General features: G+C 38.0%; 1 protein-coding gene across 3 annotated transcripts in view; it reads left to right on the top strand.

Moving 5' to 3' along the window:
• The window catches only part of cwf19l2 (CWF19 like cell cycle control factor 2), a 137,794-nt gene that overhangs the window by 50,556 nt on the left and 71,370 nt on the right, over positions 1 to 15,868 (top strand). For all 3 annotated transcript variants that reach the window (XM_043691833.1, XM_043691831.1, XM_043691830.1), the window contains exons 7-8: positions 4,476 to 4,591; positions 6,059 to 6,879. In XM_043691833.1, the coding sequence (XP_043547768.1) occupies positions 4,476 to 4,591; positions 6,059 to 6,879 (937 nt within the window). The remainder of the gene's footprint in view (positions 1 to 4,475; positions 4,592 to 6,058; positions 6,880 to 15,868) is intronic.

Raw genomic sequence — 15,868 nt, 5'->3', positions numbered from 1 at the left:
TATGATGAATGTTTGCAGCCATCAGACTTTAGCAATAATAATTTAAGGAAATTCGTCCCAGCTCTTAATTTTATAATAAATTAATATCTTAAACAATGAGGTTACCAAATATCAACTGTAAATGAAAGGATTATTGAAGCTTGAGTGTTGAAGGCATGTGGTTCTGAAAACATGATCTCTTGATCTATCCTGCAAGCCTTTGGTTTTAATGGTTGATCTGTTCTATAGCCTCCTGTTATTCTGTCTTAAAAGTTAAAAAAGCATTCTTCCTGAAATAATCTCTTATTTTATACATAAGGCAACAATTCGAACAAAGGAAAGTTGGACAAAGTGTTAAAAAAGAAGCAGAATCTAATCCTTCCACCATAAACATTTTTCCCCGTGTTCTAGTTCTAAGTGTCTCCATGTTAGATTGATTTAAGACCCACTCCAATGTTTATAATTTACCAAGTTAAAACCATGTTTTTAGTGATGGTGGTAATAGGGATTCAGATCTAAATTCCTCATTCCTTATGAGACTTGATTTCAAATATTTGTTTGATATGAAATAAGTTATAAGTTCAAAAAGGACATTTTGAAGCTTTTGTCTTGCATGTGTCAGGATAATTCGCAAAAAATACCAGTGTAAAGGCAAGTAGGATTTAGACTATAGTACTACTTGTTGGTAAATGGATTTTGGTGGAGACATTACCACAGAAAGAACATTTATAGACAGAACATAGATTACAGCCATTCCCTGGTTTATTTCTCAAGGCATTGTCTTGACCAATCAGACACAACCTGTTTGGTTTAAAATTTAAATAGGTTTAGCCATTAACTGTCAGTGATCATCAAACCAGTGCATTCTTCCATGACAAATGGCTTTCACACAATGTGGCATTTTCAGCAATACTCAAAATCTGTACTCTTAAAGTGTTCAGTTTATTTTTGTCTTTATTTCATAGTTTATGACTGGCATACAGTCTGAATGAGGCATGAGAAGATAGTCCAGACTAACTCTCTATAGCTCTCGGATCTCTGAAGGTGGCAGGGCAGGTTAATTGGGTAGCTAAGAAAACATTTGGGATGCTTGCTTTTATCAATTGTCGCATGCATTAAAAGAGCAGGGCGGTTCATTAAAATGAACAAGTGAAATTTGTGGCCAGTGATCACACAATTGGAAATTTTGATTGATGGTACAGAAACATCAAATCCTCATCATTAATTTAAAGTGGACAGCAGGTAAGCATAGAAGTTCAAGCAAAGAATAAGGAACTTATGGAACAGACTTAGGTTAGAATCGCAGAAGCAAAATCATTTTTCTAAAATAAAAATTGGACACAAATATGACTATTTTCTCACCTTAAATCCAGAAGTGACTTATTTAAAACAAAAGGCATAACCATTTTTCTTCACTGCCATTCAAAATCAACATGCTTGTTGATTATAAACATGAAGAATCTTCCATTCTGTGGGACGAGATATCGAACAGCAATGTTGATGGTGGGTTGTGCAGGAGTAAAAGTCAGTAAAGATTAAGCATGGTATAGAAATTTAAAAATACAAGAATGATTGGATTTTAGATATTGAATTTGAATAGACTTTCCAACAAAATTAAGAGTCTTAACGAGTTCTTGATGTTTAAGAAGTGGAAATTTATATTTTTCCTGCTGTATATGACAGTACAGAAAATCAGTAGTTTGACTGACTACAAGATCATCAGATCAAGAGTAAATTATCAAAAGGTGAAGCAATGAGTAGTATCGAAGTAGAGTTTATTTTGATTAGGCTAAAATGTGTACTAATTCTTTAATTGTAAACTTTGAGAAAGTAGTTCACATCTCTCCATGATTATAAATTTAATGTTGCAAGTATCATTTGAGAAAGTTAGTTGATTTTAAAACAATCCAGGCTAGCAGCATGGGCACTTTTGACTGTGGGAGGAAGGTTATTTCTGAACTTATGTGCACAAACACATGTACAACTCTCTGTGAAATTTCAAACATCAGAATGGTAACAAGATCTGTTTATAAAGTAGACTTGCATTAGTTATAATTTAAGTATTAAATGTGAGTAGTTTCAGATCATCTCCACAAGATGGTCTCAGAAGTCAGACTTTGGAGTTACATTAACTACTTTTGCACGTTTTGCGTCAGAAAAAAGCAGGGAATATTTCACAACAGCGCAAAGTTTGCGTTTTAATTTTGTTGTAAATCTCCCTGGAAAGTGAATGATCTGTTTGTTGATTCACTGGTTTCTCATTATTTTCCAATCTAATTTAAACATAGTGTGTCCTTTTGCTCACAATTCTTCATTCTTCTGTTTTAACTGCTTTTATGTACCAAGGAAACCAAGTGATGTTGTAACAAACAGCATAGACATATAATGAACAATCATAAAAATGTCTATTATAAAATGAACATGGTAGTTATTAAACATGATATTTTCTGTATAGGATGAGTTGGGATGCAAACATGACCTGTGTAAGAAAGGTTCGGTGCGAATAGTAAGCAGCATATCAACAAGATGGAGTGGTTGGTCCAGTATTAGACTCAGCATTCTGTTTCTGTTCCTGAATTTATAAAATCAAACACATGTACTGATTGCTCTAATTAATGCCAATTTGCTGAAGGCTGCCAAGTTGGTTGCATGATGTTTAGTTCAATGTATTTTTCAAAATTAAACATTTATTTTAAAATGTTGAGGTAGTGGAAGCCAATTATGCATTTGTGAGAATCTAAGATTATTTATTCTTTCGTGGGATGGGGGCATGGCAACATTTGTTATTCATCTCTAATTGTCCTTGAACTGAATGATTTATTAGATTATTTGAGAGGGCAGTTCAAGATCAAGCATATTACTGTGGATCTGGAGTCACATAAAGGCCAGACTAAGTAAGTTGACATATTTCCTTCCTTAAAGGACATTAATGGTCAGATTATTAAATCTCATTATACTTAAATTCCACAGGATGCTATGGGATTCAAACCTGTATGCCTATAGCATTAACTTGTGTCTCTCCTAGTCCTGTGACTCTTGTTGCGCAAACCTCTCTCCTTTTATATGTAATGCTGTGTGCCATGTAGTTGAGTGGAATATTTTTGCATATCTGTAACAGCAGCTCACTTCAGAAATAACTCTATGTTTGGAAATTTGCCATGTTGCTCTTAGCTAGTTTATTAAACTATTTTCAGAAAATCTTGCGATAAAATAAATTTCAAGATGTTGTAACCCTAGATGTAAAAATGACTGAATAGTTAACCATCAGGTTTTTAAAAATGTTTGGGCTCACATTATTTGAAATGTCTCAAGATGTTTTAACCATTTTTGCAGACTAATATAGAAAAAAGTAACTTTTGAATATGGAGTTTCTAATTCTTTGTGTAATCATGCACTTTTTAAAAAGGCACTGAAATAGCTGGTAAAATTATGAATGGGAAAAAGAAAGAAAGAAAACTGCATTTGTATATTGTTCTTCATAACCACCAGACATTTCAAACATTTCACAATCAGTGAAGTATTTTTTTGAAGTATAGTCACTGTTGTCGAAAACATGACATTTACTTTGCACTCAACAAATTCCCATAAAGGGCAAGATTATCATGGCCAGATACCTTGCCTTTTTGGCAAGGTTAATTGAGAGTAAGTTTTGACCAAGACACTAGTAATAACAATCCCTGGATTTCTCAGAAATGATTCACCTGAAAGATGACATGTTAACAGAATAATACGCCATTGGTACTGCACTGGAATGTTAGACTTTGGTTTTTGTTTTCTGCTTTAGCTCTAGAATGCGAATGGACCAAAGGTGAGTGCTCTACAAACTGAGTTATGGACGATACACCAAAATTTTAAAGATTTCTGGATAGCCTGTAAACACACAAGGGCTTTAACTTGTCTTGACAATTGATAATCTCCACACTTCTGTTTTTTTTTCCCTGTTCTTTCTGCCAGGAAATAAAAATTAAATAGCAAATATGGGTTAGTTAAGAGGTATTTGAATTAGTAGATTAAGCAAATGGTTCCATGCTATGGGCAAAAGGTCACCTGTAAATGTTAGTAATGCTACACAAGTTTTTTTTTAAAAGTTCTGCAAATTATAATAAAATGGTTGTTATCTCTGATCAAAACTTGTTGGTAAAGTAGATCTCAAAACACCTATTCCTTGTTGTGGAGATTATCGACTAAGCAGGCAGACAGCTCATAGCACATCCCTCAGTACCACCCCGTTTCTCCCCCTTAATTAATCAGCATGTTTGAATATGTTTCAACACTTCCAGAGCATTTATTCTCAGATGGGACTTGAACCAGAGCTAGAGACACTTTCACAATACCCTATGTTACCCCTTTGCACTTACACAATAAATTAGTGAATTTTGTCAGCAGCTTAATGTTTGCTATAATGACCATTATTATTTTAATGTAAATATATCCATGGTTCATTTTGTAAGTCTTTAAACTTTAAAACTTATTCTTTAAAATTTTTGAACCAATAGCTGTTATGATTGAAGATGGTGGGCTGAGCTGGCTGAAAAAATCCTATCAGCGTATGAAGGAACAGGCTGAGAAACAACAGTGCCGTCTCGAAGATGTAATTGCTGCAAGATATGGAGTAAGGACTTTTTAAAGCAAGTAGCTGAAATTGGTTGAATTGCTACAGTCTGTTAAACTTCAACTTACACTTACCAAACTTTTGCTATGCCTTTGATTTCTCCTTGTTTGGATATAATGCCATATTTATGCAGATACTTTCCCAATAAAGTGAAGTTAAAGCTAGTAATTTGACCTTGTGCACCACATTACATTTGACAGATTTGTGTTAAGTGTGCTTGAATTTCCTGTTAAGCTTTCTAATACTTAATCACTCTGAAAACTTCAGTATATAAATGTTCCCTTATGATGTGTAGGACAACAATGTAAATGAGCTTCACTGACAGTAGGTTCTATATTCCCCACACTTAGACAAGGGAATGAGTTTGAAACTTCGTTTTGCCCTAAGATTGAATTATGTGATGAATTACAATTAATTTCCAGACATCAAACTAATGAGCGCTTACTAGTAGCAGAAAATTTATTTGATGGAAACCACTAGCATATACAATTCCTTTTGTTAAAATACAATAAAACATCATCATTGTGATGTACATTTATAGAGGATCATCGAGTCTTGCATCATAGAAATAGACCTGTGGACTAACAAACACCAAACTATGTCAATCCCATTTGCCTGCACTATTCCACAGCATACTATGCACTGGCATTTTTTTAAGTGCCCATCCAAATGCTTCTTAAATGTTGCAACAGTATCTACCTCCATCATTCTTTCAGGCAGCACGTTCCATGTTCCTAAAAAAAAGCTTATGGGCCAAGTGCTGGCAAATGGGACTAGATTAGATTGCGATATTTGGTCAGCATAAAAGTTGGACCGAAAGGTCTGTTTCCGTGTTGTACATCTCTATAGCTGTATGGTGGTGTGATGCCAAGTATGTGAGTTGTATGTCCTAATGACTGGCAGACCATGCTAAACAGCATGTCCAGTGGGCCATTCAGTTAGCAGAAAGCCTTTCATGCGCAACTAACCTGTGTTTGTAAACCACAGAAAAATATATCCATTATTAAATATGGTTCTGCTATTGGAAATTGTTTATTAAATAATCTGAACTGTGTTAAGAATTACAATTATGGTCCATCCAATCACAGCCATCTTTTCATTTTGTACAAAATAAAATCTCTCTATGTTTGTTTCCTTATCCTAGTCCTAATGAGCGCATGGCGTAAAACTTCATCATCTACACTCCTTTTAGCAATGTTTAAATTCTGCATTACCATGTTTTGCATCAATATTTAATAGCTTTCAGTTTCATTTCAGATCTGAAAGTAGCATTTTAAGAAAGTACTTATGTGCATTAATGTTTGTTGGGATTTTGTGTATTAATATTTGTGAAGAAAGTGGTGTTTAAAGTGATCTGAACAGGTTAACTTTTAGTTGCGAAGATTTAACACTTCAGATTCAAGTGACTATAAGGCAATCAAACCAAAGATTTAGTATGCTGAAAATTTTTGTTTTTTCTCTCTTTAGTCAATGGACTTATTCCAAAAGAAGTTACAAGAAGCTGAAAAAGTTGCAGCGTTAAACTATCAAGATGACCGTGAAAGGAATAGAAAAGAGAATTGGAAAAAGTCAAGAAACTGGAGTTCTGATCGAAATGAAACAAAAGGATGTGGTTCTGAAAGGGGTCTGAGTGGAAACAAAGACAGATACAAGGAAGATGACAGAGATATTGAAAGGGAAAGATCAGAAGAAAGTTTCCAGGACCTGATCATTTGCAAAGAAAGGGATAACGGCAGAAAAGACATTCCCAGTAGATACAAAAATGAATGCACATCTAGTGACAGAGAGGTTGAAATGAAACGTACCAAAGATAAATGTACAGATAAAAGTGGAGAAATTAACAGAACCAGTGAAGAAAAATACAAAGAGACGCAGGGAAGAAATATTAGTGCCAGAGGTTTGGAAAGTTACAATTTTCATGATCCAGAAAAAGAGAAATCTTTAAACAACTTAAAATCTAAGTTTATGAAACCTGAGGATGAAGGGAATTTTAATAGCAAATGGGATGTAAACCTTTTGAACACTTCTAATTATATGCCAGAATCACACGATTCCTTTCATAGTGGTTTTCAAAAGCCAAGCAAAGATTGTCATATGATGTCAACCTGGTACAAAACCTATAATGGAAACAAGCCACCAGAAGCGTCGACATCATTTAAATGTCAGAGCAGTGTTTCAGAACACGAGGAAGGCCCCCATTCTATGAACAAATCGACAGAGACTAAGCCCAGACAAAGCAGCCTTGTACAAACACAATCTTCACAAGATCATCAGGAGCCACTTTCTAGGTAGGTGAACTTGAATAAGTAAGGAAGATGAGATGCAATTTCTCTCCATTTTGTGTTATGGGATATCTGTGCCAAAAAGCAATCATGTGGCTATAGCAATATGCACTGGTTATGAGCTGTATAATGTTTAATTGACGTGGGCGGCACAGTGGTTAGCTCTGCTGCCTCACAGCGCCAGAGACCCGGGTTCAATTCCCACCTCAGGCTGTCTATGTGGAGTTTGCATATTCTGGTTTCCTCCAGGTGCTCCTCCCACAGTCCAAAAATGTGCAGGTTATGTGAATTAGCCATGCTAAATTGCCCGTAGTGTTATGTGAATGGGTTAATGTAGGGGAATGGGTCTGGGTGGGTTGCTCTTTGGAGGGTTGGTGTGGACTTGTTGGGCCGAAGGGCCTGTTTCCACACTGTAAGTAATCTAATCTAATCTAAATTAATTGGGAAGGGTATGCTACAGAAATAAAATGTTAGTATTCATCAGGGTTGAAGTTATCCTGACTGGTGGAAGCATCATCATACTCTGGGGTGTAATTAGTGTGCTGGGCTCAAATGAGGATTTCTGTACTCATTCTCACTTGTTGGAATATTTCATAAAGAAATGTCCAGAAAATCAGAATTGTCCCAGCCTCCGTTATATTATCTTTTAGGATTATGTCTTTAAGATGCTTTATGCTGGTTGCTGAAGCAATGATTTCCTCCTCTTTTTAAGTTTACAGCTTTAGAATGCGGTTTTGACTGGTGTTCAACTTTGGAATTTTTTTTGTCTAGGCTAGGTTTTATTGAGTTTTACTTTTTCTTATTGTGCTATGAGTACAGAGTGTGATGAAATACTCACCAGTTGCTTGGATGAGTGCAGCTCTAGCAACACTCAATAAGCTTCACGCCATCCAAAGCAGTCCACATCCATAAACATCCTCTCCCTCCACCACCAATGCTCAGTAACAGTAGTATATACTGTCTACAAAATGCACATTACCAAAAATCCTCAGACAGCATCTACTAAACTAGACTACTTGCTTTGAGAATGACAAGGGCAGAGTTACATGGGAACACCACCATCTGCAAGTTCCTCTCCAAGCCACTCATCATCCTGCCTTTGCGATATGTTTCCATTTCTTCACTATTACTGGGTCAAAATCCAGGAATTCTCTCCTTATCAGCATTGTGGGTCTACCTACCTCGCATTGACTACAGTGCTTCAAGAAGCAGCTTACTACCACCTTTCCAAAGGCAATTAGGGACGGGTAATAAATGCTGGCACAGCCTGTGATGCCCACGTCCCATGGGTGGATACAATGAAATTGCAGAACAAACGCTCGCTAATGTTTTTGCTCAAATGCCTTAAATTACCTGAGCACAATGTGTACAGGAAAGTGAGATGAGCAATGGAAATTGGAAGTGTAGGACTTTGGGCTGAAGGCTACAGAGTTCGAAGTGAGTTGGAGCTTGTGCTGGGTGTGATTGTAAAGTCTTGCGAGGAATACATTGCAGTAATCAAGACATGAAGTGACAAAGGCACAGATTTTTCAAAGGTGAAAGTAAATGATGAAATATAGTTTTGAAAATATAGCATTATGCACTTTGGCAGAAGAAGTCTCCAAGTACGGGGTGACCCATTTAAGACCCATGAGGAAGAATGCTTTGCGGTCATGAATCTGTGGAATTCTTTGCAGAAAGTAGTCTCAGCCAGGTTATTAAGTATGTTCAAGGTTGAGATTGTTAATCAGGAATAGAGGGTTTAGGGCATAAGGCGGGCAAGTGAAATTGAGGGTTTTAAGCTCAGCAATGATCTAATTGAATGGTGGAGCAGACTTGAAAGGCCAAATGGGATATGTCTGCTCTAGCATCTTGTGGTCTATAGTTTATTCACTTGGCACTACTGTTGGACATTATCATCAATGTCTCAGTCTTGTTTTTGCATTGATGTGCTGGGCTACCTCATCATTGAGGAAAGGGAAGATTTTGGATGTGCCTCTTCTGGCTAGTTTCTATTAGTTTTAAAACAGTTATTGGGAGGATAGGCCTTGTATAAAGGTTAGAATTCTAAATTGGTGTGAGGCCAATTTTGACGGTGAGACAGGAACTTTCAGAGGTTGATTGGGATAGACTGTTTGCAGGGCAACTGGCGAGTGGAGGCTTTCAAATGTGAGACACCGTGGGTTCAGAAGCAGTATGATCCTGTTAAAGTGAAAGGTAAGGCAGATAGGACTAAGGAATGATGAATGAATAGAGAAATTGAGGCTCAGGTTAAGAATAAGAGGTAGGCTTATGTCCAGTTTGGATAAATAAGATCAAGTGAGTCAGGGCATTTTTAAGAAGGAAATCAGGAGGGCAAAAAGGGGATACAAGATAGCCTTGCCAGATAGGGTTAAGAGCAATTGGTGGTGGTGGTGGTGGTGGAGGTGGTGGGGGAGGGGAGAGGGGAGGGGAGGGGGTGGAATAGGGCTTCTTGAAAATCAACAAGATCATCTAAGTGTGAAACCACAGGAGATGGGAGAGATACTAAACAAATATTTCTCATCAATATTTACTGTGGGGAAATATATGGAAGCTAGGGAACTCAGGGAAATAAATATTGATATCTTGAAAACACTCCACTTGACAAAAGAGGAGGTGCTGGATGTCTTAAAAGGTATATGGGTGGATAAATCTCCAATACCTGATCAAGTGTATCCCAGGACATTGTGGGAAGCTAGGAAAGAAATTGTGGGGCCTCTCGCCGAGATATCTGTGTCATCTACGCCCTGAGTGAGGTGCTGGAGGAGTGGAGGGTGGCTAATGTTATGCCTTTGTTTAAGAACAGCTGTAAGGAGAAGCATGGGAGCTATTGACCAGTGAGTCTTACGTAAGTGGTGAGTAAATTGTTGGAGGGGATTTTGAGATACAGAATTTACATGCATTTGGAGAGGCAAGGACTGATTAAGGATAGTCTGCAGGGTTTTGTGTATGAGAAATCATGTCTCAAACTTGATTGAGGTTTTTTGAGGATGTGACCAAGATGATAGATGAGGGCAGAGTGGTAGATGATGTCTATGTGAACTTTAGTAAAGCCTTTGACTAAGTTCCACACAGTAGACTGCTTAGTAAAGTTGATCATGTGGGATTCAGGGACAGCTTGCCAATTGGATACACAACTGGCTTGACATTAGAAAACAGGGAGTGATGGTGGAGGCCTGTGACTAGTTGTGTTCCTCAAGAATCACTTGTTTATTGTTTATCTAAATGATTTGCATGTGAAATTTAGGAAGCATGATTAGTATGTTTGTGGATGACACCAAACTTTGTGGTATCGTGGATAGTGAAGGAGGCTACCTAAGATGACAAAGGGATCTTGATCAATTGGACTAATGGGCCAAGGACTGGCAGATAGAGTTTAATATGGAAAAATGAGAGGTGTTATATTTTAATAAGATAAACAAGAACAGGACTTGCACAATTAATGGTAGGGCCTTGGGGAGTGTTGTTGAACAGAAAGACCTAGATATTCAGATACCTCGTTACTTGTAAGTTGCATCACCTGTAGACAGGATGGTGAAGGAGTGTTTGGCATACTTGCCTTTGTTGGTCAGACCATTGATAATAGGAGTTAGGATGTTGTGTTGAAATTTACAGGATGTTGGTGAGGCCACTCTTGGAATACTGTGTCCAGTTCTGGTTACTCTGCTATAGGAAGAATAATATTATATTGAAGAGAGTGCAAAAAAAGATTTACAAGGATGTCACTGGAACTGGAGGGTTTGCGTTATAAGGAGAGGCTGGATAGGCTGGGACTTCTTTCACTGAAGCATAGGAGGTTGGCAGATGATGTTATGGAAGTTAATGAATCATGAGGGGCATAGTTAAGTGACGAGCAAAGGTATTTTTCCCCCTAGGGCTCGGGAGTTCAAAACCAGAGGGCATATTTTTAAGGTGAGGGGGAAAGATTAATAGGGACCTGACAGGCAACATTTTCATGCAAAGGGTAGTCGTAAATGGAATGAACTGCTGGAGGAACTGTAGGTACAGATACAGTTACAACATTTAAAAGCCGTTTGGAAAGGTACATGAATGAGAGAGGTTTAGAGGGATATGGGCCAAACGCAGGCTAATGGAACTGGTTTAGCTTGGGAACCTTGGTTGGCATGGATGAGTCGGACTCAAAGGTCTGTTTTGTGCTGTATGTTTCTGTCATTCTATCTTGCTGTCAGTTGCCTCTGGGATTTGAGGCTGAATTTGCGACATAGAACATCTGTTGTCATTGTTTTGTTGTCAACGCTTAATGCAGACTGGAGAAACTTGAGAGTTAGAGACTGAAGAGTGATGGAAAAAGTGGGCTTAAAGTTAGATAGCACTAGTGCATTCCAGGATTTTGGAGAGGTGGAGCATAGCAGGGGAAAAAAAAACAGATGCTGGAAGTCAGACATAAAAACAGGAAGTACTGGAAAAACCTCAGTAGATTTGGCAACAAAACAGAACCTTTTTGAAGAAGGATTGCTGGACCAGAAACATAACTCTGCTTTCTTTCCACAGATGCTGCCAGATCTGCTGACTTTTTACAGCAATTTTTGTTTTTGTTGTAGAACATAGTGGGATTTAGATACAGGACAAGCATATGGAAGTAGGATAACTATTTGACTGGTTGATACACATTAGCAGACTGCAGTAGGCCAACTGTTTGCTTGTTGCAAATTCTTTTTTGATTCTATAAAAAGTGCAAGGGACAAGTATAAGAGCTTAGATGGGCTTTAGCTATTTTAAGAAAGGTGTCAACAAATCAACTAGAAGTATAACATCTCATTCAGTAATATCCAATATCTTTGAACATTCTGCAATAAGTACTTTTTCTAAATGTAGAATTTTAGATCACCAAGCTAAGAACCCCTTTCTATTAAAACCATTGTTAATCTTTAGCATATAATGACAGATATATTTGTACCAAAACTCTATTAGCATTTTTGACATTGATCGCAGACTATGAAAAGTTATTGTAGAAGGATCTCTGAAGCAATTTAGTTTCTGTAGCAATTAATTTATTTTTTGAAAAGGAATTCTTATCTTTTGAATGCAGTGCACTGTTTAATCTCTTTCCATTTTGAGTTCTGCCAAGACGATGAGCAAGGTCTGCTCGCTGATTTGCATATGATTTACTCATAAAATTTGAAGCATACAATTGCTTTAAAAAAGTATTTAATTTTAGAACTTTCAGATTATGTTAGTTTTTAAAGGAAATATAATAAAGTGTAATTTTAAATATTTATTAATTGACTCTATAACTATTGTTTATATATTTATTACTTATTGAATTAAGTCCTAATGGTTTCTCCACTGCTCCATAATTCATATATCATTAGCGTAACCATCCTCACTTCCATTTTTAATATTATTGCTACGCATAATGTGGTAACACTGCAATGCACACTGCTGCAGTCAGTCACCACTGTGCCATTAACATTATGGAGCCATAGAATTGTATAGCACGGAAGCAGACCCTTCGGTCCAACCTGTCCACACTGACCAGATATCCCAACCCAAAATAGTACCACCTGCCAGCAGTTGGCCCATATTCTTATCAACCCTTCCTATTCATATAGCCATACAAATGCCTTTTAAATGTTGCAGTTGTACTAGTCTCCACCGCTTCCTCTGGCAGCTCATTCCAGACACATACCACCCCCTCTGCGTGAAAAAGTTGCACCTTAGGACTCTTTTATATCTTTCCCCTCTCGCCCTAAACCTATGCCCTCTAGTTCGGGACTCCCCCTATTTATCCTATCCATGCCCCTCATAATTTTGAAAACCTCTATAAGGTCACCTCTTAGCCTCTGGCGCTCCAGGTAAAACAGCCCCAGCCTGTTTTAACCTCTCCCTTTCGCTCAAATCCTCCAACCCTGGCAATATCCTTGTAAATCTTTTCTGAATCCTTTCAAGTTTCACAACATCTTTCCGATAGGAAGTGTTTTATTCTCTGAATCCCACTTGTCAATATACCGATAAAGCCTAGTTCTCTAAAATACGTATGTATGTTATATATTTAACTTCACAAATTTTAAGTTAGAGCATAAGAATTTCATTGAAAATATAATAGGCAAAGGCATTGTCATAATTTTATAGCTATTTTTACAAGTTTGTGAGAAAAATTCTCCTGTCTACACATTTTTATTTGAGCAACTTATTTGTTAATGTATGTGGTCACCTAACTAGGTTACCTATGTAAAGCTTTAGTATTAGAAACAGAAGAAACATTGTTACCTGTTGAAGTGAAGAGATTACAATTTGCTTGTGACCTTATAACTGCCCATTTGTGCCTCAGCTGACATGATGCTGACACCCTCATCCATGGCTTTGTTATTCTGCACTCATCTATTCCATTATTCTTCTGACTGGAAAACTTGAACTCATCTGAAACTCTGATCTGCATATCTTAGCTTGAATCCACACTGGTTACTGACCTACATTAGCAATTGACTCAACCTTTTGGTCACCTGCCATATTATGTCGTTTACCACTTCTGTGAACAACCTGGGTAGAGTTGTGATAAATGGGTGTTTTTCTGGTTGGCAAGATGTAATTAGTGAGGTGATATAGGATTTGGTTCTTGGTCCCCAATTATTAATTGGACCCCAGTATGAATTACTTGGGTGCAGGGATAGAAAGTCCTTTAGTCAGATTTACAGATGACATTAAAATAGGTGGGAATGTAAGTTATGATGAAGAAATAAAAAAAATTACAAATGGATATGGATAGGTTATGTGAGTGAACCAAAATTTAGCAGATGAAGTTTAATGTGGAGAAACATCAGGTAATCTATTTTGGTCAGGGGAATATTTTTAAATGGAGAGAAACTTCAGAGTGCTTTGGTCCATAGGAGCTGGGTGTCTCTGCATGAATTGCAGAAAACTAGCAAGCAGTGAGAGCAAGTAATAAGGAAAGCAAATGGAATTCTGCCACTTACTATTAAAGGAATAGAATGTAAAAGTAGTGAAGTATAGCAATTATAGAAGGCATTAGTGAGACCACATCTGGAGTAACGTGTAACTTTGGTCCCAATGAGGAGTGATGAGGTGGAATTTGAGGTAGTTCAGAGAAGGGTTGCTAGATTTGATTCCTCAGGTAAGAGGAATTATGAAGAGATTGTCTTATGAAGAGATATTGAACAGTTAAGGCTGATAGTCTCTGGGGTTCAGAAGAATGAGAGGTTATTTAATTGAGATATACAGTATGCAAAAGATGATTGACAGTAGAGATGTAGAAAGGGTGTTTCTTCCTACAGGACAATCTCGAATATGAGGTCACAGTTTTAGGATAAAGGGTAGTAGATTTAAAACAGAGGAAAAGTTACTTCTTTCAAAGGTCGTGAACATGTGAAATTCACTACCCCAGAGTGTGATGGATGCTTACCGCAATGAGTCAATTTAAGCAGGAATTCGACAGTTTTTTTTTACTAAGTGATGGGTTGGAGGGTGGGCAGGAAAGTGGAGTTGAGGCCGAGATGAGATCAGCCATGATTGTATCAAATGGCAGAGCAGGCTGAAGGAGCTGAATTGCCTTCTCCTGCTCCTAGTTTGCAATGTTAAAGCTCTTTTATAGAGGCACATTTTTATTGATTATCTGTCATTAAATATTAGCAAGCGTTTATATTAGATTCCCTACAGTATGGAAACAGGCCTTCGGCTCAACAAGTCCACCCTGACCCTCCAAAGAATAACCTACCCAGATCCATTCCAGTACCCTATATTTACACCTGACTAATGCACCTAACACTTTGGGAAATTTAACATGGCTAATTCACCTGACCGACACATCTTTGGATTGTGGGAGGAAACTGGAGCACCCAAAGGAAACCCACGGAGATACGGGGAGAATGTGCAAACCCCACACAGACAGTCGTCTGAGGCTGGAATCGAACCCGGGTCCTTGGCGCTGTGAGGCAGCAGTGCTAACCACTGAGCCATTGTGTCACCCAATTTTGTACATGTTTCTCTTTATCTCCATTCTAAAAGGTCTTTCCTTTACGCTAAGGCTATGTCTTTTAGGTTCTAGTCTTTCCTACCAATGGAAACCTCTTCCCAACATCTACTCTGTCCAGGCCATTCAGTTTTCGGTATGTTTCAATTAGATCCCCCCTCGTCCTTCTAAACTCCATCGAGTATAAACCAAGAGTCCTCAAACATTCCTCATATGTTAAGCTTTTCATTCCTGGGACCATTCTCATGATCCTCCTCTGAGTGCACTCCCAGGCCAGTAAGATTTGGGGCTCAAAACTGCACACAATACTCCAAATGTTGTTTGACCAGAACCTCACAGAGCCTTAGAAGTACATCCCTGCTTTTATAGAACAAAGAAAATTTACGGCCAGGACAGGCCCTTCAGCCCTCCAAGCCTGAGCCGATCCAAATGTACTGTCTAAACCTGTCGGTCAATTCCAAAGCATCTGTATCCCTCTGCTCCCCACCTACTCATGCATCTGTCCAGACGCATCTTAAATGAATCTACCGTGCCTGCTTCTACCACCTCTGCTGGCAATGCGTTCCAAAAACCCACCACCCTCTGTGTGAAGTACTTGCCGCGTGTATCTCCCTTAAACTTTCCACCTTTTACCTTGAAAGCATGACTTCTCGTTATTGAATCCTTCACTTTGGGGAAAAACTTGTCTCTGTCCATCCTGTCTATACCCTTCATGATTTTGTAAACCTCAGTCAGGTCCCCCCTCAATCTCCTTTTTTCTAGTGAAAATAAACCTAACGTACTCAACCTCTCTTCATAGCTAGCATCTTCCATATCAGTCAACATCCTCGTAAACCTTCTCTGCACCTTCTCCAAAGTGTCCACATCCTTTTGGTAATGTGGCAACCAGAACTGTACACAGTATTCTAAATGCGGCCGAACCAACGTCTTGTACAATTTTAACATGACTTGCCAGCTCTTATACTCAACACCCCGTCCAATCAAGGCAAGCATACTATATGCCTTCTTGACCACTCTATCCACCTGTGCAGCAACTTTCAGGGTACA

The sequence above is a fragment of the Chiloscyllium plagiosum genome, chromosome 6 (genome assembly GCF_004010195.1).
Source record: "Chiloscyllium plagiosum isolate BGI_BamShark_2017 chromosome 6, ASM401019v2, whole genome shotgun sequence".
NCBI lineage: Eukaryota > Metazoa > Chordata > Chondrichthyes > Orectolobiformes > Hemiscylliidae > Chiloscyllium > Chiloscyllium plagiosum.
The sequence above is the reverse complement of the archived record's forward strand: the minus strand, read 5'-3'. Positions and strand labels throughout refer to the sequence as shown.